This window comes from Rhincodon typus, chromosome 2, assembly GCF_021869965.1.
Source record: "Rhincodon typus isolate 14 chromosome 2, sRhiTyp1.1, whole genome shotgun sequence".
Lineage (NCBI taxonomy): Eukaryota > Metazoa > Chordata > Chondrichthyes > Orectolobiformes > Rhincodontidae > Rhincodon > Rhincodon typus.
The window spans coordinates 16,427,655-16,453,429 of NC_063333.1; the positions used below are offsets into that span (position 1 = coordinate 16,427,655).

General features: G+C 43.8%; 1 protein-coding gene across 1 annotated transcript in view; it reads left to right on the plus strand.

Annotated features, from left to right (window-relative positions):
• dpp6a (dipeptidyl-peptidase 6a) overlaps nt 1-25,775 on the plus strand; it is a 656,996-nt gene that overhangs the window by 519,566 nt on the left and 111,655 nt on the right. Inside the window, exons 9-16 of the mRNA XM_048605902.1 lie at nt 462-616; nt 1,631-1,728; nt 7,489-7,612; nt 9,235-9,273; nt 14,218-14,325; nt 16,244-16,335; nt 23,797-23,844; nt 25,150-25,211. Of these exons, the coding sequence (XP_048461859.1) occupies nt 462-616; nt 1,631-1,728; nt 7,489-7,612; nt 9,235-9,273; nt 14,218-14,325; nt 16,244-16,335; nt 23,797-23,844; nt 25,150-25,211 (726 nt within the window). The remainder of the gene's footprint in view (nt 1-461; nt 617-1,630; nt 1,729-7,488; nt 7,613-9,234; nt 9,274-14,217; nt 14,326-16,243; nt 16,336-23,796; nt 23,845-25,149; nt 25,212-25,775) is intronic.

Consider the following 25,775-nt stretch of genomic DNA (forward strand, 5'->3'; position numbering starts at 1 on the left):
TTTCAAAGCACTTCATGATTATTGAAGTCAGAGCTATTGGGCGGTAGGCATTAAGGCACACTGCATGTGTTTTCTTGGGTATGGGGGTGATGGTGGTCTTCTTGAAGCAGGTGGGAACTTCAACTTGTAGGAGGAGAGGTTGAAGATGTTGGTGAATACATCTGACAGTTGGTTTGCACAGGATCTGAGTCAGCCAGGGACACTGTCCGGGTCCATCGCTTTCCTTGTGTTGATTCCCAGGAAGACTGAGCTGACTTCTGTGGTGACAGAGGGAACAGATGTTTCTCGGGCTATCGGGCTACACGTAATTGCACACATCTTAGAGATGTACCACCTAAGTCACTACTTGACCATATTTGGACATCAGCTATAAATGTGTACTGCTTCTCCAAAGTGCCTCTACCCAGTAGAATGTTTTTAGTCATCTCTCTTAAATGATACCACTCTGTTTATCTTCACAGAAGAACTTCTGAAAACCAATATTGCTCACTGGTGGTCTCCAGATGGAGCCAGGCTGGCCTACGCTACAATTAATGATTCAAAGGTCCACACGATGGAAATCCCGATGTACCTTAGCTCCCTTTATCCCACCGGAAAGACGTATCCTTATCCGAAGGTAACTATTAAAGAGGAAAGCGACCTACAGACAACAATGTGGGCAGGTTTTTCACGTTTATTCAAAGTAAAATATTTGGATCAAAATGAAGACTAACCGCACACAAAATGCATTGCATTACCTCTACCTGGGTCTGTCTCTTTTTGAGCTTTTAAGAGTTTTGGAAAATTTTCTTTCAGAAATGTGTCTATGTAATATAATATAAAAGCTTTTCTGAAGCTGTTCCCTAATGTCTAAATTCATTTGGAGCATTCTTCCTTTTTAACATGGTATATATTTTCAGCGTTCCAGTGAAATGTTTACCATTATTTTTCTACATTGTTGTTTGGCAATATAGGAGTCCATGCTGTTTTTCCAAGTCATATTCTCAGTCCCTCAAAATCAGCCTTTCTCTGATTTATTAACTTGGTTTTTGACACATTGACGTTCTTCACTGACATCGTCTGAATAATTTTATGTTGTCAGATATATTATCATATTATATTATGATCACTATTGCCCAGATATTCACCTCATTTTACTTCTCTTATCTTCTCACTTCTTTATCTTCTTACCCCCTCTTAACAGAGGGACGATGGCATGTGGTAAAGTTGTTGAACTAGTAATCCAGAGCCCCAGGCTAATGCCCTGGTGACATTGGTTCAAATTCCACTGTGGCACATGGTGAAATTTGAATTGAATGGAATAAAAAGATTGCCTAACACTTGCTGTTGTCAGTTATTATTTTTCAATAACTATCTGGACTAATGTCCTGTATGGAAAGAAATCTGCCATCCATCTCTTATCTGGCCTACATGTGACTCCAGCCACAGCAATGTTTGATTCTTTGGACAGTAAATGCTGGACATTAATGCCCACATCCCATGAATAAATATAAAAAAGCTGCTGATTAACACGTATATTTAACTGCGGTGAACAATTAACTATGTATTTTTTAGACACGTCCTGCTGAAACTGTTAAAATTTATCATCTTCATTCTAATGTCATATCCATTCTTATCTGTTTGACTGTAGGCTGGCCAAGAAAATCCAACAATCTCACTGTTTGTGGTGAACTTGAATGGACCAACTCATACTCGTGAGGTGATCCCTCCAGAGGACACCAGAATGAAGTAAAACTCTCACTTACTTCCCTTCTTAAAGCATGTGTCAGTTTTCAGTTGCCGTATTTAAAAAGAATTTGCACAATGTTCCAACCTGACTCATTGGGATGAACTAGAAAGCAAAGGAAGCGTTTGATTCAGGGTAGCTGCAGGAGCACTCTTGTGTTTGGCTCAGATTTAGGTTTACAGATATTTGGGCCCAAATTTTAGATAGAATTTTATAAGAAAATGAGCAAAGGCAATCCATTCAACCTGTTGAGCCTGCTCCACCATTTAAACTGATCAGCCACCTCTTTGTCACTTTTATCCACCAACCCATATCCTTGAATATCAATAGGGTCTAGAAATCTATTTAATTGGCTTCAAAATGGCCAATAGTTGAGCTTCTTAGCCCTCTGGCATAGAGAATTCCAACAATTCAGCACCCTCTGACTAGCCTACCCCTTGTTCTGAGACTGTGCGTTCTGGTTCTCAGCTTACCAGTGGAAAGGTACATATATTAATATCTAGGGTCATGTATTTTGCAGATATAAAGACCATATACACTCATTGTGCCTGTTTCTACTCAACAAAATAGGTACCAGCCATTCTATTTTTCATTTCTCAGAGAAATGTCTCGACCAATCAAAAGTCAACTTGCCTGATTGGAAATGTTAAAAGGCTTGGTGGTTAACTGCCAGTCATCATTAACTGATGCATTCTCCAAGGCAACGCATCTACGAATCAGACTCCATTCGCCAACCAATCAGCACTCTCCTCTCTGCAGCATAAATGTGGTTTTCCTTTTACTTTGGTATTTATTGTGAAATATCCTGATAAGCACAAGATAAAAATCTTCAACAAAATGTGTCTCTTTTCAGCAATACCCAATTCCCTACTCCCAAATGATTAGTTATATAGCGATGCTTGTTGTGCTTCTGTATAACAATTATTTAGTCCAATGCATTTGATGAACAACAAATTGGAATTAGATTTTTGAAAAGACAGGTTCTCCCCCATCAGCAGGTCATACTATTTACTTCTTGAAAATGTTTTCATCTTTCTTGCACAACATGAGAAGACTAGATGTTACACTGCAAATGGCTTTTAATACACCCCACTCCCCATGAAATTTGCTCCAAAGTCTTATGGTTTTATTTATTGCAAATTTTGCAAATTATGGGAGCATTAGAACAGTTGTATTTTTCAAAAGATTTCTTTGGAAACTTTTGATAAAGAGCCATTCGAGATATGAGACCTTAGAGGAGAGGTTGATTGGCTGATAGTCACAATCAGCATCGTGCACACAGACATGGTGAACAACCAATGGGGAGGGAGGGAGGGGCAGGGCAGTTGAAGGCTGGAGGTCATGTGATACCACCTCCAGGAATATGTCCAAACAGAGAGGTGGGCCCTTCCCTCGCAAACTCCAAAGAAAATGGTTGAAGCTGCAAATTCAATTTGACTGTGTAAACACCAGATATATTGGCTCAAAACATTTATTTGTTCATGGGATTAAGGGGCATGACTGGCAGAGCCAGCATTTATTGCCCATCCTGAGTTGCCCTTGAGGAGGTGGTAGTGAGCTAACTTCTTGAGTTGCTGCAGTCTCGCTGCATTTGAATCTGGGCTGTTTCAGTATCTGAGGAGTCGCAAATGGTGCTGAACATTGTGCAATCATTTGTGGAACATTTCCACTTCTCATCTTATGATGGAGGAAAGGTCATTGATGAAAGAGCAGAAGATGATTGGGCCTAGGACACTGCCCTGAGGAACTCCTGCAAGGATGTCCTGGAGCTGAAATGACTGACCTCCAACAACCACAACCATCTTCCTATGTGTAAGATATGATTCCAACCAGCAGAGAGTTTTAATCCGATTCCCATTGACTCCAGGTTTGCTAGGACTCTTTGATTCCATCCTGAATCAAATTCAGCCTTGATGTCAAGGACATTCAATTTCACCCCAGCTCTGGAATCCAACCATCTTGTCAAAGTTTGAATTGAGGTTGTAATGAGGTCAGGAGCTGAATGGCCCCAATTGAGCCTAATTGAGCAGGTTGTAGCTCAGCAAGTGTTGGTTGATAACACTGTTGATGACACCTTCCGTCAATGATTGAGAGTAGACTGATGAGGTAGTTGACCAGGTTAGGTTTGTTTTGCTTTTCATGTACAGGGCATACCTGGACAGTTTTCCACATTGTCGGGTGGATGCCAGTGTTGTAGCTGGAGTGTAACAGCTTGGCTAGGGACGAGGCAAGTTCTGGAGCATAAATCTTCACAATATTATTGCTGGAATATTCTTGGAGCCATTTTTCAAAATAATAATAAGAATCATGAGCCTTCATCACAATATCCCCCAGACATTGTCCACACACAATTTGATATTCAATGAATCACCTTGAAAAGACACTTCAGGTAAACAGCCAATGTGAGAAAAATAAGGGAGTTTGTTGATAGAGTTAAATGGAGTAAAGTTGAACTTACGATGTGCTGCAGAAATATTGAAGATATCCACCTGTAAGGTCACAGAGACAGCAAATGAGATGAATAGTCATTCGACCTGAAACAAAATCGCTGTGAAATCTCAATGGGTCTGGTAGCACCCATGGAGAGAGAAAGCAGAGTTAATGTTTCAGATCCAGTGACCCTTCTTCAGAACTCAATTGTTTTCTATTTAGTCATTCAACCTGTTTTCTTTTGGCTGTTGTTTGTTGATGATAAATATGGAGTAATGCATTGAGAGATCTCATTGTTCCTCTTCAAATAGCACTAGGAGAATCTGACATCACCTGAACAGACAACCAAAGCTTCCATTAATACCTTGGCCACCAACGAAACAGCACAACTGATTTTGGTCTCGTTTCACCTACACTGTGTCCGTTCAGAATAAGTGCTCAGATATTGAGGTGGTATTTAATATCAGCAACAGGGGGTCCCACCTGTCAGCTGGAGGGCATATGAAAGCCTCACATTGCTTACTTTTGGGAAGGTTGGTCACAGCAAATATTAAACAGGCAGTTTAATATCATCGGCAGCGCTGGGCCTTCCTTGGGATCAAGCACTCCTGGGGAATGAAGTCCATCCTGCCAAGAGCAGTTGAACAGTTTAAGGTCACCACTCCTGAAACGAGCTTTCAATTCCAGATTTATTAATTGGCTTGAAATTTCACCAGTTTCTGCAGTAGGACTGGCACCCAAGTTCCCCAGCATAATAGCCCAGTCCCTGGCCCAATGATACTACCACCACAGCGCCATCCCTCCCAGTTTATAAATGGTTTTAACTGCAGTGAGAATGCAGGCGGCTGAAATGTTAAGGCCATATCAATGTAGTAACATAAGAAACAGGAGCAGTAGTTAACTATTCAGCCCTCAAGCCTGCCGTCCCATTCGGTAAGATCATTGCAGATTCTGCCCCAGGCCTCAACTCCTCTCAAGCCATCCTCTCATTGCCCTAAAATCTGTGATGTTTCAATGATCTATTGACCTCCTCCTTAAACACTTTCAGTGATGGTGGCTCCATAACTCTCTTAGGTAGAAAACACTAGACAATCACTACCCTCTGACAGAAGGATCACAGTTTTAATGAATATCCCCAGTTTGAAGTGAGAAATATCTTCTCAACATCCAGCCTGTCAATCTTCCTCAGAATCTTTTATGTTTCAGTGAGACCATCCTCGTTCTTCTAAACTCTAATGAATAAAGGCCAAGCCTGTCATTGCTGTTCTGGCCAGGTCAACTCCCTCATTGCTGGAATCAGCTGAGTGAGTCTCTTTTGAACTGCCTCCAATACCAGTAGATTCATTCTTGAATGCAGGAATGAAAGCTGTGCACAGTACTCCACAGTATTTATGAAGAAGGGTCACTTGACTCGAAATATTAACTCTTCTTTCTCTCCACAGATACTTCCAGACCTGCTGAGTTTCTCCAGCAATTTCTGTTTTTATTATAGCACTTCAGGTGCAACCTCACCAACACTGTGTACATGTGTAACAACAATTCTCTGTTTTTAAGTTGAGGTTGTTGAGGTTGGTTGGCTCGCCGAGCTGGTTTCTTGTTTCGCAGATGTTTCGTTACCGTGCTCATCCTCAGTGCAGCCTCCGATGAAGCGTCGGTGTGTTTTCCCGCCTGGTTTTTAAACTCCGGGGTCCGTTGAGATGGGTTGCTTCACTTCCGGTTTTCCTTCATAGTGGAGTGTACATGGGGTCGAGTTCAATGTGTTTATTAATAGCATGCTTCGTCGAGTGCCAGACTTCTAGGAATTCTTGTGCCTGTCTCTACCTAGCCTGTCCCAGGATCTTGGTGTTGTCCCAGTCGAAGTGGTGGTTCTCCTTGTCCATGTGGATTGAGATGAGTGACACCCACAACCCGAGCTACAAATCTCCTCCAAAATCCCGATTTTTAAACTCCAACCCACTAACAATAAAGGCCAAAAATCCAATTTCATCTTTAATTACTTACTGCACTCATACATTAACCCTTTAGGTTACTATTCAGTCACTATTATATGCCACCAAGATGGCGATGGAATAGGACTCCTGTGCCAGGGCTCACCTGCTCCGACCGCTTTTATGTTTTTTCTAATTTTTTTGTTTTTTTCCTTTACTTGCTTATTTTCCTTTACATTCCTCTTGTCCTGAGCTCAGACAGCATTGGCAGCAGTGAGTAATCCCAGCACAAACACGAGTGAGCCCGGCACAAACCCGAGTGAGCCCCTACTTACAGTTCCGTGGCGAGCTCGGGTCCTGGCATCGGAATCGGCGGCTGCTCAATCAGCGGAGGCAACATCAGCGAGGTAGGCCCGACAACGAAAAATGGCACCTGAGGATCAGCAACTTCATTGTCGGTTGTGTTGGGTGCTTGCTGTGGAGAAGAGGTGGTGGAAGGGCATGGCAGCCACATCGATGAGGTGGGCCCAGCAGCAAGAGACATGACTGTGATGTTGGTGGGTGTGGCAAAAGATGGTGCCCTGGGGAGTGGCGACTTTAATGTTGGTTGGGTCAGGTGTAGATGGCAAAGTGGTGGAGGAAGGATGATGAGCTGGCTCAGGATGATGGACTCTCCTTCAGCTCCATCTTTTTATTTTCTTCTAATTCTTAAAGCATTCAAAATGGCGCCGGACTGTAGTGGAAATCAAAATCTTTTCACTGTACTTTACTGCTTTTCTCACTGTAATATACATGTGACAATAAAATCATCCATTCATTCTTTTAGGTTATATGCGCAAAGATATCCAGGTATTTGTCTGCTGCACTTTTTCGAGTCTCTCTCTCTCCACTTAAATTATAGTCTGCTTTATGACACACAACATCACACTTTCCTTCATTAAACTCCATCTGCCAATTTTTGCCCACTCACTTAACCAATCTTCATCCCTTGAAGATTTCTTATGTCTTCATCGCAAAATGCCCTCTCACCTAGTTTTGTATTTGGATGCATTAGGGCCTGCCCCCTTCTCCAAGATATTAATATAAAGAGTAAACAGTTGAGATCCTAGGACTGTAGCTTGTGGCATTCCAACCTGAAAAAGATCCGTTAATCCCAACTCTCTATCCCTCTAGTCTGTTAACCAATCCTCAGTTCTTACGAATACATTATAACATGATAACCTTATATAATATTATAACCCAATAACATGAGCTCCTATCTTTTGTGGGGTCCATCACCAAACTCCTTGACTTTGTGAAATAAAGGTCATTATCAGAGTTAGGCGGAACAAGTGAGATACTGGGGGGATAAATTGCTCATCAATATCTTGACTGCATATTGTTTTTCTTTCTTTCTGTTTTCAGGGAATACTATATTACCATGGTGACATGGGCAAGTAGTATTAAACTCGCAGTGAACTGGCTGAACAGAGCCCAGAATGTTTCCATTCTCACCTTGTGTGAGGCCACGACAGGGATTTGCACTAAGGTATGGGCACAACTAGTGAGCAGGAATCAAATCACACCGGCAAATGAAAAATACCATCAATGAAGCTTCCGCTGATGAGGATAAAAAAGTAGAAACACAAGGCCACAGCTGTCCTCCTGGCCTGTGTGGTTCAGACTCTTAAGTCTGTGGAATAGAAAGATCTCACATTGAGTCCCTGGTTTTTGCTGCGTTAGCTGTTGTCATGGTGGGTCACCCACAGGAGTTTCAATGCCCTGGCCTAAAGAAGGATCTAGAATCTGATTCCCACTACTGGTTTCTGTCCTTTCTAGTGCTAATGGAATGACCCGCATGTGTTATTTGCAAAGTACAGGGTCCATTTGGTTATGATTCCCAACCTGTCCAAGTCTTTGATGACTGACTGTCACTTGCAAAGTGACCTTCAGGTTAAAAGTGACCCGGTGACTGGTCGTTTGGGACAACTTTTGTTGAGCTCTGGGCAGGCTGGGGCTTAGGAATGAAAACTGATTCAAGACCTTCCATTTTTCCATGGGAAGGAGCAGAGTGAGCCATCAAGTGGGTCTTTCCAGAACATTCTGCTTGCTATTATATTGTTTAAATGGTTTGAAAGAAAGGAAGGGAGAATTACTTTTCCAAAGCGCCTTTCACTAGCTGTCACTCTTATTGACGGATTTTCTGATCACTCAGTTGGATTCACAAACAAGAGTAACTGTTTTCTGTCAAGGTTCGTGTTTTCCCAAACCTGCGTTAAACTGATTTACAAATCTGATTGCAAAGACTGTACTTGCCGTTTCCAGTAGAGATTGGGGAAAGGGCATTGGCTTTTCAAGGTGTTCACTGTCAGGAGCTGACCCTGTTCTCCTGGGAAGTTCTAGACGACAGTGACTTCTGCACTTGGATCTCTCCCTGGTTGTTTTACTCCAGGTCTAATTTAATGGCTCTGAGAGTGTTGTTCTATCTAAGTTTGGAACATCCTGTGGTGTAGGTTCCTGGGAATATCCCTTTAATATTCAGGAGTCCTGCGTGCGAACATTATGGCTGCCCCAGCAATTCTAAGCTCAAATCAGCAACTCTAAGCTCTTGATATTAAATATTAAACAGCAAGAGTTTTAGGGTGAGATATGTTTTCCTGCTGCTTGATGCTGCAGGTAGAACACAGAAAGATGGAAGGCTGTGGAGGAGTGATGTGAGAACCATGATCCGGTAGAATTCAGTCATGGTTTTGGGACAAGCCTCGCGATCTCTCCTGTGAGTGAATCTGCTGGATCCATGCCTTTGCTAAAGGTGGGCAATTCCACCATCTGACCTGGTTTGGCTGGACAGGATACTCCCAGGCAGTGGAGATTCCGAGCAGAGCTGAGGGTTGTCTGTGACCTTGGGATCATGGGGCCAGGTGAAAGTTGGGACAACAAAAACTCCCCTGCTCTTCTTTCAAAGGGTTTTAAGGGCATATTTTACAGTTGCCGAGAGAACAGAGGGGATCCCATTTTAATGCCTCATGCAAGTGACAACACCTCTGACAGTGCAGCACTCCTTCAGGTCTGCACTGGAGAGTCAACAAGGGTTTGTGGAGTGAATGTTATGAAAAGTTGCTGAGTTAGTTTGATGGATGTGCTAACAAGAACACCTATTTACTCCTACAGAAACACGAGGATGAAAGTGAAAGCTGGCTCTCGAGGCAGGTAAGAGATAAAATAATGGAATGGTGCATCTATCTCTCTCTCTTCTTCGTCGGCTTACAGAATCATCTCTGAAACGCTGCAATTTAGTGAGTGGGGCATGGTGCTAAAGTGGAGCCCATATTGAAAGCTCCCCTAATGACTGAGCACAACCTGACAAAGTCCAGACTCACTCACATCAATGTGATTTCTCACTCAGACCTAATCCTCCCAGTCTCAAAGGCAGCACCTCTGACAGTGCAGCACTCTCTCAGCGTTGCACTGAATGTAGGATTTTACATGCAAGTCTCTGGAAAGGGACTTGAACTCACTGCTTTCAGTCATCAAGGTGAGACCATTAATCATGGAGCCACAGCTGACAATCCAGATAGTACACTTGGCCACCTCTCTCAGAAATTTCACAAAGCCCCTCATCGAGATTACAGTATCATGGTTAAACAAAGCAGGCATTCCACACTGTAAAATCTCTTGAACTACAATGAAATGAAGGTGCAAACAGTATACAGGCAATAGTATGACACTTGGACACCAAGACACCCCTTATGGCAATTTCATGGGATCCTTATTATCCATCTCCTCCATGAGAAACACTGTGTAAAGTTCTGGTCGCCCTGGTAGAGGAAGGATATTATTAAATGGGAGGGTTCGGAAAAGATTTACAAGAATGTTACTGGGACTGGAGGGTGTGAGTTATAAGGAGAGGTGAAATAGGCAGGGACTTTTCTCACTGGAGCAGAGGTGGGTGAGGGGTGATCTTTTGTGGTTTATAAAGTCATGGGGGGAATGGATAAGGTGAGTAGCAAAGGTCTTGTCCGTAGGGTCGGGCAGTTCCAAATAGAGGGCATAGGTTTAAGGTGAGAGGGGAAATGTTTAAAAGAGGCCTGAGGGTCAACTTTTTTCACACATAGAGTGGGTTCGTATGTGGAATGAAATGTCAGAGGAACTGGCAGATGCAGGTTATGGAAGGCGATGGCCTATTGGTATTATTGCTGGACTGTTACTCTAGAGAACCGGATAATGTTCCGGGAACCTGGGTTTGAATCCCACCACAGCAGATGGTGGAATTTGAATTCAATCAAAAAAAAATCTGGAATTAAGAGTCTAATGATGACCATGAACCCATTGTCGATTGTTGGAAAAACCCATCTGGTTCACAAATGCCTTTTAGTGAACGAAACTGCCATCCTTACCTCGTCTGGCCACATGTGACTCCAGACCCACAGCAATGTGGTTGACTCTTAACTGCGCTCTGGGCAATTAGGGATGGGTAATAAATGCTGCCTGGCCAGTGACAACCACATCCCGTGAGTGATAATAAAAAAAAGGTACAGTTGCAACACTTAAAAGACATTAGGACAGGTTAAACATAAGCAAATGGGACTAATTTAATTTCAGAATCTTGGTTGGCATGGTTGGGTTGGACTGAAGGATCTGTTTCCATGCTGTTTGACCCTATGAGGAGGGGTGGATGTCTCTCTGAGCGTCATTAATATTGGCTATGGTGTACAGTGGTGCTTTTGGAGCCTCTTCCCATGATACCCATGGATAGGAACATCTGGAGGGTAATGTGATGACATCCCATCCAATTCCTGCACTGTCACTAGATCACCTTCCTCAGAAAGACAGCAGTGTAAACAGTGCAGAGCTCCCTCAGTACTGTGGCAGAGTCACAGCCTCAATTGCAATTCACAACCTTTTCAGACAGCGGTCAGAGCACTATCACTGACGTTGCCAAAGGACTGCTGGACTGGATCTGTACCCAGCGTGGTGGGGTCAGGAGTGTGATTAAATGCTAGAATAGTTGGGGCTGCAGAAACACTCAGGAGGCTCAATACCATCCAAGACAAAGCAGTTTGACTGGCACTTCATCTGCCACCTTCAACGTTCACTCCCTTCGCCACTAACACAGTGGAAGCATTGTGCCCCGTCTACAAGATGCACTGTAGTATCTTGTGACTCACCCATGCTCTTTTGACAGCAACTTGCAAACCCACAACCTCTACCACCAAGAGGAACAAGTGTGGCAGATGCCCAGGAGCCTTACCACCTGCAAGTTCTACTCCAAGCCACATCCTGATGTGGAAAAATATTGCCATTCCCTCGATGTCGCTGAATTAAAATCTTGGAATTCCCTTCCAAACAGCATTTTAGTTGCCCCCTACACCAATAGGACTGGAGTGGTTCTGGAAGGTAGCTCACCACCACCTTCTCGAGGGCAAATAGAGATGGGCTGGAGTAGCCAACAGCACCATGCCCCACAATTAAAAAGAAAGTCTAGATGGCTCAGTCACAATCAGATGGACTGAGTTATTCACGAAGGTGAGCCTGCAGTGTTGGTGAGCAAGGCTTCCCACAGACAGTGTACCTTTGGAAAAGCCTTCTCACTATCGGAGCCCCCCAACCTATTCAGTTACAGCTTTGAGTGACCGCCATGAATGCTTGGCTACAGGCTGGCATGCTAACTATTGACAGTGGAAAGAAAACAGCAATGCAAAAGCTAGGAAGTGTAAATAAATAGCCAGCTAAAATGATTGATTGCACCAAGCATTCAATAAATACAGAAACTAACTTGGCACTACTTATGTGACAAAACTGAATGTCGTATGCTTCAATGGCCTGTTCAGCTCTCTATCCAATCATTGTAGCTTGTCAAGTCTGGTCAGGAAATAAATGTGGATCTAACATATTTGAAGTAATAAAACAGAATAGAGTAATAAAAGATTTGAAATCGTTGTAGCCATAAAAAAGCCTTTACAACCCTAGATTGTTCTATTCATTTTGTAAAAGTTGCGTGTCAGGACTAGAATAGGCACTCAGTTCAAACTTTCAGCTTAATTTGGCATTATTTTTAGATATTAGTATAATGTGGCCTGTTATTAATTGAGTTTTGAAGATGCTTTTCAAAGTAATAGAATCCCTACAGTGTGGAAGCAGGCCATTCAGCCCATCAAGTCACAATGACCCTCTGAAGAGCATCCCACCCCTTCCCTGTAAACCTCCATTTCCCAAGGCTAATCCACTCACTCTGCTCATCTCTGGACACGAGGGACAATCTCAGAATGGCCAATTCAGCTAACCTGCACATCATCAGACTCTGGGAGGAAACCAGAGCACCTGGAGGAAATTCCACACAGAGAGGTGCCCAAGGGTGGGATCGAACCCAGGTCTCTGGTGCTGTGAGGTAGCAGTGCTAACCACTGAGCGGCCATGCTGCCGCAAATGAATTGACTATTTTGCCGCTGACAAAGTGAAAAGGTACAATCCCAATGTTTTTCCTTGGCTGTAAAAGGAACTTGCTTTCCTGACCACAGCACGGGGCTGGATGGAGAAGACAATCCATAGCTCAGGCAGCATGATGCATTATTTTCAAAACCAGAAATCCCCACCTTTTAATGCCCCAAGCCAATGACATATGCCTCTTTGGAATTTCATATTTGGTGGTGGCAGTGAAGCTGTGTTTGTCCAAAATAATGGTTGAATGTAATCGAATGAAGGTCGCCACATGAGCCAAAGTTCTGTAGAACAGCAATTCGAAGCTGAGTTAAAGGAGCATGTGTACCTGTGTGTGCATGTTTAAGTGTGTGGAGAACAGGAACGAAAGTGGATAGATCCAAGGTGGAGCTTTCAAAACCTTGTTTTTCACTTTCTTGTTTCTCTTGTATTATTGGGACACCAAAGTCAATGTTGTGAGATTTGTGCCCCTGTTAAATTTCTTCAAAGTACCAAATTAATTTCAAAGCCATGCCGCCTTGTAGTCTGTTCCCTTGTCAGGTTAGGTATTTCTAATCAACCTGTTCAGAGATGTTTGAATATACTTCTGGAGCAAGTGGGACTTGAACTGAGGTCCCCTGGCTCAGAGGTAGGGACATTACTATTGTGCCACAAGAGCCATCCCCTATCATGTTAGGGTCAGGGTTTTCTCCTGAACTGGAAGATTGCCTGAAGAAGTGAAGCTCTTGCATTGTCCCATAGCTGTTATTACTGTCAGGATCACTCCACTAAATGGATTCATTTGAGAAGTCTTCTTTCTTTCCTTGCGGTATAAGGTCTGAAAATAAACAAACCAGAAAATTCAAACATGTCTTTGATGTTAGGAACTTCCGAATTTCATTTCCTTCCCACTGCATCCTTGCCTTGGGGCCAAGAGTTGTCACATGACACTATAATGTCCTTCTATTCAACGTAAATGTACCAATCAAATGATGAGGATGTAAAAACAACAACATGGATTCTTTAATGGCAAGATGATACACATTAACTGGGAAACTGTTTGCACGTCTGCTGTTGCAAACAGTGTCATTGCACCCTGTTTCATGGGATTTTAAGATGCATCCCTTTAATAGGGACTGTTGTCAAACAGAGAGACCCAGGGGTTCAGGTGCATAATTCTTTGAAAGTTGCATCTGAGGTAGACAGGGTGGTTAAGAAGATGTTTAGCATGTTTGCCTTCATTGCTCTGACCATTGAGTATCGGAGTTGAGACGTCATGTTGAGATTGTACAGGATGTTGTTGAGGCCACTTTTGGAGTACTGTGTACAGTTCTGGCTGCCCTACTGTCAGAAGGATGTTGTTAAACTTGAGAGATAGTGTGCCAAAAAGATTAACAAGGATGTTGCCAGGACTAGACAGTTTGAGATGTAGCATTTTGTATCTCACTTGACTGAAGCTGTTGAGATAAAAATCAGGGAAGATGCAAAACAGACTGCCGACTTGGGGAATAGTGTTTGCACTGACACACAGAGCCAAGATTTACCCCCAAGGTCTGTGTGGTCTTACCACTTATTTCATCATCTTCATTTAAGTACTAGTCCTCTACCCATTATTTTGAAATAAAGATGTAGTCCTTTTGAATGGAATAATGTTCTTCTGACTGTTGTAACTTTGCTGTCCACTATGCTCAACATTGTACCACAGTCATTAAATACCAATGTTTTTGTCTCTTTCAGAACGAGGCCCCTTTATTTTCCAAAGATGGGAAGAAGTTTTTTTTTATCCGCCCACTCCCGCAGGGAGGCAGAGGGAAGTTTTGCCACATCTCCATGTCATCTGCTCAGGTAAGCATTGCAGAGAATCGGTTAGATTCGTGGGTTTCATTGTAGTTCAATTATTCAGTTTTCAAGTAAAACATTTCTTTACTGAAAAATTAGTGTCTAATTTCTGTCAATTTCTGACTCTTCAACTGGCGGAATACTCACTAATGATTGCTAATGTTCTGCACGTTTGCTATCATTCATTCTGGATGTGCAAGTACTCTGGAAATATAACCATACACAGATTATTGAAAGGGCTGTCAAATAAAAGAGATAATATTCCCCTGCAACTACAAGGATTTTTCTTGGAATATATATTGAAAATCTACTTTCACTTGATTTTTGCATTTTTTAAAAAAATGTATTCATTCACAGGATGTGGGTATCACAGTCTAGACCAGCATTTATTGCCCATCTGTATTTGCCCAGAGGGCAGTTAAGAGTCAACCACATTGCTGTGGGTCTGGGGTCACATGTAGGCCAGAACAGGTAAGGATGGCAGTTTCCTTCCCTAATGGGCATTGGTGAACCAGATGGATTATTCCCCTGACAATTGATTCATGGTCACTATTAGACTCTTAATTCCAGATTTTTTTAAAAATTGAATTCAGGTTCCACCATCTGCCATCAAACCCAGATTCCCAGTTCATTATCTAGTCTCTGGATTAACAGTTCAGTAATAATACCATTAGGCCATTGCCTCCCCCTTAACTTCTGTTATCACACAAACATTTGAGATTCAATAGAGGATGAAGACTCTTTTTCATTTAAAGGGCATTTCAATGAAGCATGACTCTACAGCATGAATGATCACCCAGTGTTTCTACAATTCCATCCTCACATTTCCCAAGTTTTCCATTTGCGTTGCTGTTGGGAAATGCTAAGTAGAATCCCAGTAAGGTCCACCACTGGGAGAGATTGGCCAAGCCAGCGTACTCTTACAAACTTCCCCTGTGATCAATTTCAGAACAATTATTATCCCATGGACACATAAATAAGCAATGATGCTAAAACAGCATGTTCTTTATATTATGCGTTGCATTAGCCAGTGCAGTATTGAAGGAAAATGATCCCTCCAATATTATCTCGGTGAATTTACTTCTGTAAACAGAAGCAAAGAAGGCATAAGCAAGATGATGGTGTAATTGTAATGTCACTGCACTAATCATCCAGCCACTGATGCTTTTTGAGATATGTGTTCAAACCCCACTGCAGAATTCAATTAATTAATCTGGCATCCAAGGTCAGTCTCAGTAATAGTGACATTGAAATATTGTGAAAAGACCATTTGCTTCAATAATAATTGGGAAGGAATCTGCTGCGGACTCCAGACCCACATCAATGTGATTGACCCCTCTGAAAAGGCCTGGTAAGCCGTTCTGTCCAAGGGCTAACACAGTGTGGAACTGGAGGAACACAACAGGCCAGGCAGCATCAGAGGAGCAGGAAAGTTGATGTTTCGGGTCAGGACCCTTATCACCATCCTACCTTCCCCAGCCCCGTCCCCCTCTCTCTATTTATTTCAGAGCTCCCTTCCCCCTCCCTCATTTCTGAAGAAGGGTCCTGACCCAAAATGTCAACTTTCCTCTCCCTGTGATGCTGCCTGGCCTGCTGTGTTCCTCCAGCTCCAGACTGTGTTATCTCTGACTCTAGCATCGGCAGTTCTTACTGTCTCTGTCCAAGGGCATTTTGGATTTGGTAATAAATTCTGGCCTGGCTACTGATGTTGATATCCCATGGACCCAAAAGTTTTGGCTGTGACCAACTGGGCTGTAAAAATATCCCAAAATAACTTAGTTTTTGTTGGCAAAAGTAAATTGATGTCAACTAAAGAGTTCATCTATTATATGTTTATAAAGATGGATTAAATAAAGCCTACACTTTCCAAGTGTTATCAATTCTGACAGTTTAATAACTTTGATTGTATCTTCTTCTCTTCCAGGTTAACAATAGTAATGACAATTTACAGTCCATCACCTCTGGTAACTGGGATGTGACACAGATCTTGTCATATGATGAAGTGCATCAAAAAATGTAAGTTTCCAGAAACTATTGAACAAATTACAGATAATGTAGGGGACTTATTAAGACGTATGGCTAAAATGTTAAACAGCTGATATGAGAATGATTTCCAGTTGGTGTCAATGGAGATGAAAATGTGTCATGGTGCCACTGTGTCAATGTGCCAATGGTGGGAGGCACAGTGGCTCAGTGGTTAGCACTGCTGCTACACAGCACCAGGAACCTAGGTTTGATTCCAGCCTTATCTTACTGTCTGAATGGAGTTTGCACATTTTCTCCCTGTCTATGTGGGTTTCCACTGAGTGCTCTGGTTTCCTCCCGCACTGTGCAGGTTAGGTAGATTGGCCATGCTAAGGGTTGTCCCATAGTGTGCTGGGATGAGCAGATTAGGTGGGTTAGCCATAACAAAAGCCCCATGCAGGGTTACAGGCTTGGAAATGGATTTGTGGGCCTGGATGGGATGCTCTTTAGAGGGTCAATGCAGACTCAACAGGCTGAATTTTTCTGCACTGCAGGGATTCTATGACTATCAAGACCTATATATAACAGACAAGCAGTGAGTGTTGGCCAATTTATCCTATGTTGCAATTACTTGGCACGTAGAGATTTCAAATTATGTTTGGAACTATATTACTCAATCTGTGCTGCTTGAGTAATGAAAGTTTTAGAAACATAGGAACAGGAGTAAGCCATTTGGTCTTTGAGCCTGCTCCTTCATAAGACCATAAGATATAGGAGCAGAATTAGGCCATTCAGCCCATCAAGTCTGCTCCACCATTCAATCATGGCTGATATGTTTCTCAACCCATTTCTCCTGTTTCTCCCCATAACCTTTGATCCCCATATCATTCAAGAACCTATCTATCAATTGATTCAATATATTCATGGCTGATCATCTACTCACCACCCTGTTCCCACTTTTGCCCCATATCATTGGATCAGTTTAGCCCGAGGAATCCAAGTTCCTCCCTCTCAAACTGAAAGCTAAATTCTATAAGGTTATGGTCACTGATTCCCCAGAGGATCTTTTACTCTGACATTGTTCCTTTCCTGCCTCACTCATTACCCAAATAACTGCCCTTTAATGCTGCCATATCCTCTTGCTTTGTAAGCCTACATTTTTCTCTTCAAAGCCCTACCCCTCCCCTGGCCCAGTTGGTTTAAAGCCCATTCTCCGCTGCTCTAGTTGTTCAATTAGCCAAGGTACCAGTCCCAGCTCGGCTCAAGCGAAGGCCATCCCATCAGATCAGTTCCCTTCCACCCCTATACTGGCACCACTGCCTTACAAGCTGAAACCCATTCCACCCAAGCAAGTTTTTGAGCTGTGCATTTAACTCCTTGACCTAAGTTGCCCTATGCCAGTTTGCCCATGGATCAGGTAGTAATCCGGAGATTATTGCCTTGGAGGTTCTGCTGTGTAATTTAACTCCTGACTGTTCAGCATGTTTCAGCAGAACCTCCTTTCTAGTCTGTCAATGTCATTGATTCCAATGCAAATGTCAACAACTGGATCCCCCTCCCGTCACTCCAGGCTTTTCTCCAGCCTCAAGGAGATGTACCCTGGCACTGACCAGGGAATACAGCCTTTGGGATTCTCTCTCACAGCTATGTATCTATCCCCTAATTACACTGTCCCCTACCACAACTACATCCCCATTTCCTATCCACCACTTGGTACCATGGTCAGTTTGCTCATCATCCCTGCAGCCACTACCCTAGTTAACACAGTTTGCAGGAACTTCATAGTTTTTGGACAATTACAGGGGTTGAGGCTTCTCAGTTGTAACCTCCTGGGTCCTCATCCCTGAGTCACCTGCAGCCTCACCCTACCCTCCCTGATCACGGACTAAGTTTGAATGACGTAGCCTGAAGGATGTGAGCAAAATGTCCAGGTAAATTTTCCCTTCTCCAACGTGGTGCAGTGTCTGCAGCTCAGACTCCAGCTCCTCAACTTGAATCTGAAGTTCCTCCAGCTGCATTAACTGCAGTTGTGTTTGTTCTGGATGACATTGGTGTCCAGCACCTTCCACCTGTTTCAGCAGCAGCGCATCACCTGCCCTCAAATTAATTACTCAAGGTAGCCTGATCCGTACATTTTACTGTAATGATTTTTTTTTTAACAAAGAATAATGACCTGGATCAATCTTATACTCAACCAGCTATTTTTCAGTAATGAGGGAAGTAAAACACTGGAGACCTAAACACAACCTGTAAACCTTACTTTTACTTTAAAGATGGGACGTATTTACCAACTGACTCCTCAAACAGCCCATTTTCCTGTATTCACATCACGCGATGTGACATCACTCTGCCACTGGTCTCAATGCAGCTTGGCTTCTCGAACCACACCTTTTATGCTCCCATTTAGTGCTAAGACTATTTTGTGTTTTAGGAGTCCTATTATTGTCCTCTGCTGTGAAGACTGATGCAAAGAATTTATTCAACTCCTCTCTAACTTCTTGGATCCCCGTTATAATCCCCCCAGTCTCATTCCCTAAGGGGCCCAAGTTCGTGTTGGCCCTTACAAAGACGGAAGGAAAGGTAACCCCTGACAAGAATCTGATTTGAAGGAGATAAATGTTTTATACCCACAATGATTGAGTTGATATCTCAAAGACAGTGATGGGTTAATGTCTCAGGACTTTACATTATCCTCCCAGTGAGGTTCAGCACCCAAAATATGACTTGTCTCTTTTAATGCGATGTCACACAGTCCTGGACAGTGTTCTATATACTTCTGCTCCCAACAACATCCTCCGCACACCCTTCTCCTCTTTACTCCATTGCTCTCAGTTACTATCGCTCCTTTTTAAATTTTTAAAGTTATTCACTCAGGAGATGTGTGTGTCGTTGGCTGGCCAGCATTTATTATCCTTCCTTAATTGCCTATGAGAAGGTGGCAGTGAGCTGTCTTCTCGAAATGCTGCAGTCCATGTGCTGTAGGTTGACCCACAATGTTGCTCAGGGAGGCAATGGCCTAGTGGTATTATCACTAGACTGTTAATCCAGAGACCCAGATAACATTCTGGGCACCTGGGTTTGAATCCTGCCATGGTAGAATTTGAAATCAATTTTTTAAAAAAATCTGGAATTAAGAATCTAATGCTGACCATGAATCCATTGCCAATTGTTGGTAAAACCCATCAGGCTCACTAATGTCCTCTAGGGAAGGAAACTGCCATCCTTACCTGGTCTGGCCTACATGTGACTCCAGACCCACAGCAATGTGACTCTGAACTGCCCTCTGGGCAATTAGGGATGGACAATAAATGCTGCCCAGCCAGCGACATCCTCCTCCTGTTAACAAATAAAGAAAAAAAAAGGAGGGAGTTCCAAGATTTTAACCTAACAACATTGAAGGAAAGGCGATATATTACCAAGTCGCGATGGTGAGTGGCTTGTCATACTATACCTTTGCTGACCTCTTGTCCACATCAGCTGCCCCACTGGACCCTCTGCAGCACCTTTCTCCACTGTAATGATGTTTCCATTGAATATTCTGATATATATCACTGTTTATGCAGTATGCATAGCATATATTTACCTCTCCATTCGACTAAGATTGTAATAGTCTAATTCTCATCCTCTATTTACCAATGTATGTACAGTGCTATAGGTCCTTTGCAAAGATTCAGTTGCCACAGACAAGAATTAATATTGGATTCTGAGTAGAGGACCTGGACCATGTAGCTACAAGCCGATTTAGATGAAGCAGAATTGATTGCCTTTCACGCTTACAAATTCTTTACACAGCAGTTCTTTCACTTGTCAGTTTTGGATAACACAGGAAGTTACCAGACCCTTGGTTTTCATGTTGAACTGCTCCTGAGCAGCAGTATGTAAATCTTAGTTTCAGTTAACCTACATAAATACAACTCTCTCATGCAAGAAAACCATCAAAATTTCAGTGTCTCTTTCCAGACTTCTTTATAGCTCTGCGCTGAAGCTGACAATGAAATGAAAGGCATCATTTAATCGCTGCAGTTATACAGTGTTCACTTTGTTCTTTACTTGGAACGTTAGGTAGGAGGTAGTTATAAAATTACTTGTTGCCGCAATGTGCAGTGTTTCCAAGAGCATCATCAAGATTGGGTGAGTATAACTTGACATTTAGGACACTGCTGAATGTGTATCATCTGAAGGCGACCTCTTGTGGACAATGTAACATATCTCGTTTAATTCTGGCCTGGTCCACACTCCCATTACACGAACCTGTATAGTGTATCTACACAGAGCCTGTCAATGTGGGGGAGCGCCACACTTTCAGAGATACTGTCATTCACGGGAGATGTTCATCGGAGGCCCTGGCCACCTCCTCAAGGGGACAACCGAAAGAACTGCGGACGCTGTAAATCAGGAACAAAAGCAGAAGTTGCTGGAAAAGCTCAGCAGGTCTGGCAGCATCTGTGAAGCAGAAAATAAGAGTTAACGTTTCGGGTCTATGACCCTTCCTCAGAACATCTGCAGAAGAAGAACAGAGTGGGTGGAACAGTGAAGCAGGGAGGCACGGTGGCTCAGTAGTTAGCATTGCTGTTTCACAGCGCCAGGGATGTGGGTTTGATTCCACCTTTGGGTGACTGTCTGAGAGGAGTTTGCACATTCTCCCTGTGTCTGCGTGGGGTTCCTCTGGTTTCCTCCAACAGTCCAAAGATGTGCAGGTTAGGTGGATTGGCCATGCTAAATTGCCCATAGTGCGCAGGGATATGCAGACTGGCTGAATCTGGGTTGGTTGCTCTCCAGAGTGTTGGTATGGACTCAATGGGTCAAATGACCTGCTTCCACATTATAGGGATTCTCCGAGTGTTCCCCGTTAAACATTAGTGCCAGGCCTTTCAGGAAATGATTCTGCATTCAGAGGTGCCACTATTAGCAAATGGTAGTTGTTCATTTTAATTTGAATGAGTTTTTGGATAACCTAAGATCCTGAGCAGAGATGGGTGTTCGGTTACAGATGGTGGAATAGGTTCAAGAGGAGAAATGGCCAGTAGTCCTAAGGGTTGATAACCAGAGGACTCCAATTTGAAGTAATTGACTAAAGAACCAGGCAGAAGGTCAGGATAATTTTTATTTGTTAAGAAACCCACTGCCTGTTAAGGGTGTAGAAACAATTGCAATATTAAGAGATTTGGATAAATTCTTGAAGGGGGCGTACTGGCAGGGTTTAAGGGAAAGAGTTGAGGTGTGGCACAAATTGAATATCTCCTCTTCAAAGACCAGAATGGTCTCCTTCAGGACCAGAGGATTTGATGAGGAATTACATTTTCAGCCATGTACAAATGAGACTAAAACTGGGGTGGCTGAACTGTCCTCTGAGGAAAGGTTAGTTTGACTTGTTTTGTACTCACTAGAGTTCAGAAGGATGAGAGAGGATCTGACTGAAATATGTAACATTCTAACAGAGCTGCACAAACTAAATGCAGGGAGAATGTTTTCCCTGGGTGAGAGTCTAGAACCAGGGGCACACAGTCTCAGTAAGGTAGGCAATTTAAGACTGAGATGAGGAAGCATTTCTTTACCCAGAGCAGTGAACCCGTGGAATTCTCTACCAACAAGGCCGTGGGGGCCAAGTGACTGAATATATTCAAGAAAAGGGTAAATAACTAGCACACAGGTGCAGCAGGGTAATCGGGAAGACTAATGGAGTGTTGGCCCTTTTGTTAAGGGGGTTGGAGTTTAAGAGTAGGAAAGTCTTACTGCAACTGTACAAGGTGCCGGCGAGACCACATCTGAAATGCTGTGAGAGATAGTAGGGACTGCAGATGCTGGAGAATCCGAGACAACAAGGTGCAGGGCTGGATGAACACAGCAGGCCACGCAGCATCATAGGAGCAGAGAGGCTGACGTTTCAGGCCTAGACCCTTCATCAGAAAAGCTTTTCTGATGAAGGGTCTAGGCCCGAAACGTTAGCCTCTCTGCTCCTATGATGCTGCTTGGCCTGCTGTGTTCATCCAGCCCTGCACCTTGTTGTCTTGAAATGCTGTGAGCAGTTTTGGTCCCCCTATTTCAGAAAAGATATCATTTCGTTGGAGGCAGTTCAGAGAAAGTTCACTCGGATGATCCCCTGGTATAGAGAGATTGTCTTATGAGCAAAGGCTAAATAGGTTGAGACTCACTGGATAAAAACCAAAAGAACTGCGGATGCTGTAAATCAGGAACAAAAACAGAAGTTGCTGGAAAAGCTCAGCAGGTCTGGCAGCATCTGTGAAGAGAAATGAAAATTAACGTTTCAGGTCCGGTGACCCTTCCTCGGAACCCTTCCTCTGAGGAAGGGTCCCCAGACCAGAAACATTAATTCTGATTAATTCTGATTCCAGCAACTTCTGTTTTTGTGCCTGAGACTCACTGGAGTTTTGAAGACTGAGAGCTGATCCCATTGAAACATTTAGGATTCTTAAAGTAAATGACAGGGTAAGTGCTGAGAAGATGTTCCTCCTCATGGGAGAGTCTATGTCTAGAGGGCGTAGTCTCGGAATACAAGGGTGCCAATTTAAGATCGACCTGAGGAGGAATTTCTTCTCTTAGATGGTTGTGAATCTTTGGAACTCCTTACCACAGAGAGCTGTGGGAGCAGAGTCCTTGTGTATATTTATGGCTGAGATAGATAGATTCTTGATCAGCCAGGGAATCAAGAGTTACAGGAAAAGGGCAGGAAAGTGGACGTGAGGAGCATTGGATCAACAATGATTACATTGATTGGAGCAGGCTTGAAGATCCAAAGGGCCTCCTCCAGTTCGTACTTCTTATGGTCTTATAACTTGTTAGATTTTACAGGTATCAACGGGCATGGGTGAAAGTGGGAATAGACATTGTGGTTATCGATCAGTGTGATCATCTGCTCCGAGTTTCTATGTTTCTACGCTAATCACATCTTTTACAATGTCATGATATCCCATAACAGTTGTCAGGCAAATAAACCAAAGAACTGCAGATGCTGGAAATCAAAAATAAATACAGAAATTGCTGGAGAAACTCAGCACATGACAGCATCTCCGGAGAGAAAACAGAGTTAACATTTCGAGTCCAGTGACCCTTCTTCGGGATTTTCAGGCAATTAAGTAGTTTTGATGTATTGTCACTGTAATAATGTAGGAAACATGACAACCAATTTGTACACAGCACACTCCCCCACACAACACAGAGATAATAACCAGTTAAGGGATAGTGAGAACTGCCGACGCTGGAGTCAGAGATAACAAGGTGTGGAGCTGGAGGAACACAGCAGGCCAAGCAGCATCAGAGGAGCAGGAAGGCTGACGTTTCCAGTCGGGACCCTTCTTCAGAAAATAGCCAGTTAATTTGTTTTCGGTGATGTTAGCCGATATTGGCCCAGACACTAAGGGACTCTGCTGTGAACACTTTCAACATAATGTCATGGAATATTTTAAGTCCTCCTGAAAGACGAGTGTGTGTTGCAGTTGTATGCATGACTATGGAAAAGGAAACCACTTAGTATATGTCTTCCTCTGTCTACAGATACTTTCTGAGCACAGAAGACTCGCCTTTGCGTCGACAATTGTACAGGTAAGTGCCCACCTTACTTACTGTGCAATTCACTGGCTAGGCCAACTTTTTATTGCCCATCTTTAATTGCCCTTGAGAAGATGATGCTGAACAATGCTCCCTCTAAGATTCATGCACCATAACTGTTCTGAAATGCACACAAAAGAGAAACAGTTAGCGGGAATATTGGGGGTGAGGTGCCTGTGTGTGGGTGGATTTGTGTGTATGTGTGTGCACGCGTATGCAGATTTACACACGTCATGGACATCTCATTTCAAAGCGTCTCATCTCGTTACAAAATATATATCACAAAAGGAAGTAAAGCCAGTCATTGATAACAAGGTGCAGAGCTGGATGAACACAGCAGGCCAGGCAGCATCAGAGGAGCAGGAAGGCTGACGTTTTGGGCCTAGACCCTTCTTCAGAAATGGGGGAGGGGAAGGGGGTTCTGAAATAAATAGGGAGAGAGGGGGAGGCGGATAGAAGATGGATTTAGGAGAAGATAGGTGGAGAGGAGACAGGCAGGTCAAAGAGGCGGGGATGGAGCCAGTAAAGTTGAGTGTAGGTGGGGAGTTAGGGAGAGGATAGGTCAGTCAAGGGAAGACGGACAGGTCAAGGAGGCTGGATGAGGTTAGTAGGTAGGAGATGGGGGTGGGGGTTGAGGTGGGAGGAGGGGATAGGTGGGAGGAAGGACGGACAGGTTAGGGAGGCAGGGACGAGCTGGGCTGGTTTTGGGATGCGGTAGGGGAAGGGGAGATTTTGAAGCTTGTGAAGTCCACATTGAGACCATTGGGCTGCAGGGTTCCCAAGTGGAATATGAGGTGCTGTTCCTGCAGCCTTCGGGTAGCATCGTTGTGGCACTGGAGGAGCTTCATCCCCGCCTCCTTGACCTGTCCGTCTTCTCTCCACCTATCTGCTCCTCTATCCACCATCTATCATTGCCCAATCTTCTATCCGCCTCCCCCTCTCTCCCTATTTATTTCAGAACGCCCAAGAATCTAGGCCCGAAACGTCAGCCTTCCTGCTGCTCTGATGCTGCTTGACCTGCTGTGTTCATCCAGCTCTACACCTTGTTATCTCAGATTCTCCAGCATCTGCAGTTCCTACTATCCCTAAAGCCAGTCATTTCCCACTTATTTGTCAGACTGAGAGTTCAAAATTGAAAATCACTGTGCAGAGATTAAATTGAAGATACACACGAATAGATGAGCACAGAGTGAAGGTTGTAGACCTGGAAGAGATTCCAGAGCTCAGGAGGTCCCAAGCATTTGAAAAACAATGCGAAGGATCTTTACTTCAACCTAATGTTTCACCCTGCTGTGTCAGCCATGAAGCACATCATGCTGCGATATTGAGGCCCAGGATTTCTGTCCACGACTGCTCAGGCAGTAAGTTTCTAGAAAGCACCCAACACATCAGAGGAGCCTGAACAGAGGCAGAAATTCTTTGACACAAGCCAGGGACTCCACCCCTCTCACCCACTCCAACCTCTCCCCCGCAGAACGTGCAGCCCTCCGCTCCCTCCGCTCCAATCCCAACCTCACCATAAAACCCGCGGACAAGGGAGGTGCAGTTGTAGTATGGCGCACTGACCTCTACATCGCCGAGGCCGGACGCCAACTCTCCGACACCTCCTCCTACCGCCCCCTTGATCATGACCCCACCCCTGAGCACCAAACCATCATCTCGCAAACCATCCACAACCTCATCACCTCAGGTGACCTCCCACCCACGGCCTCCAACCTCATCGTTCCCCAACCTCGCACTGCCCGCTTCTATCTCCTTCCCAAAATCCACAAACCTGAATGCCCTGGTCGACCCATTGTCTCCGCCTGCTCCTGCCCCACCGAACTGATCTCCAACTATCTCGACTCCATTTTCTCCCCCTTGGTCCAGGAACTCCCTACCTATGTCCGTGACACCACCCACGCCCTCCACCTCCTCCAGAACTT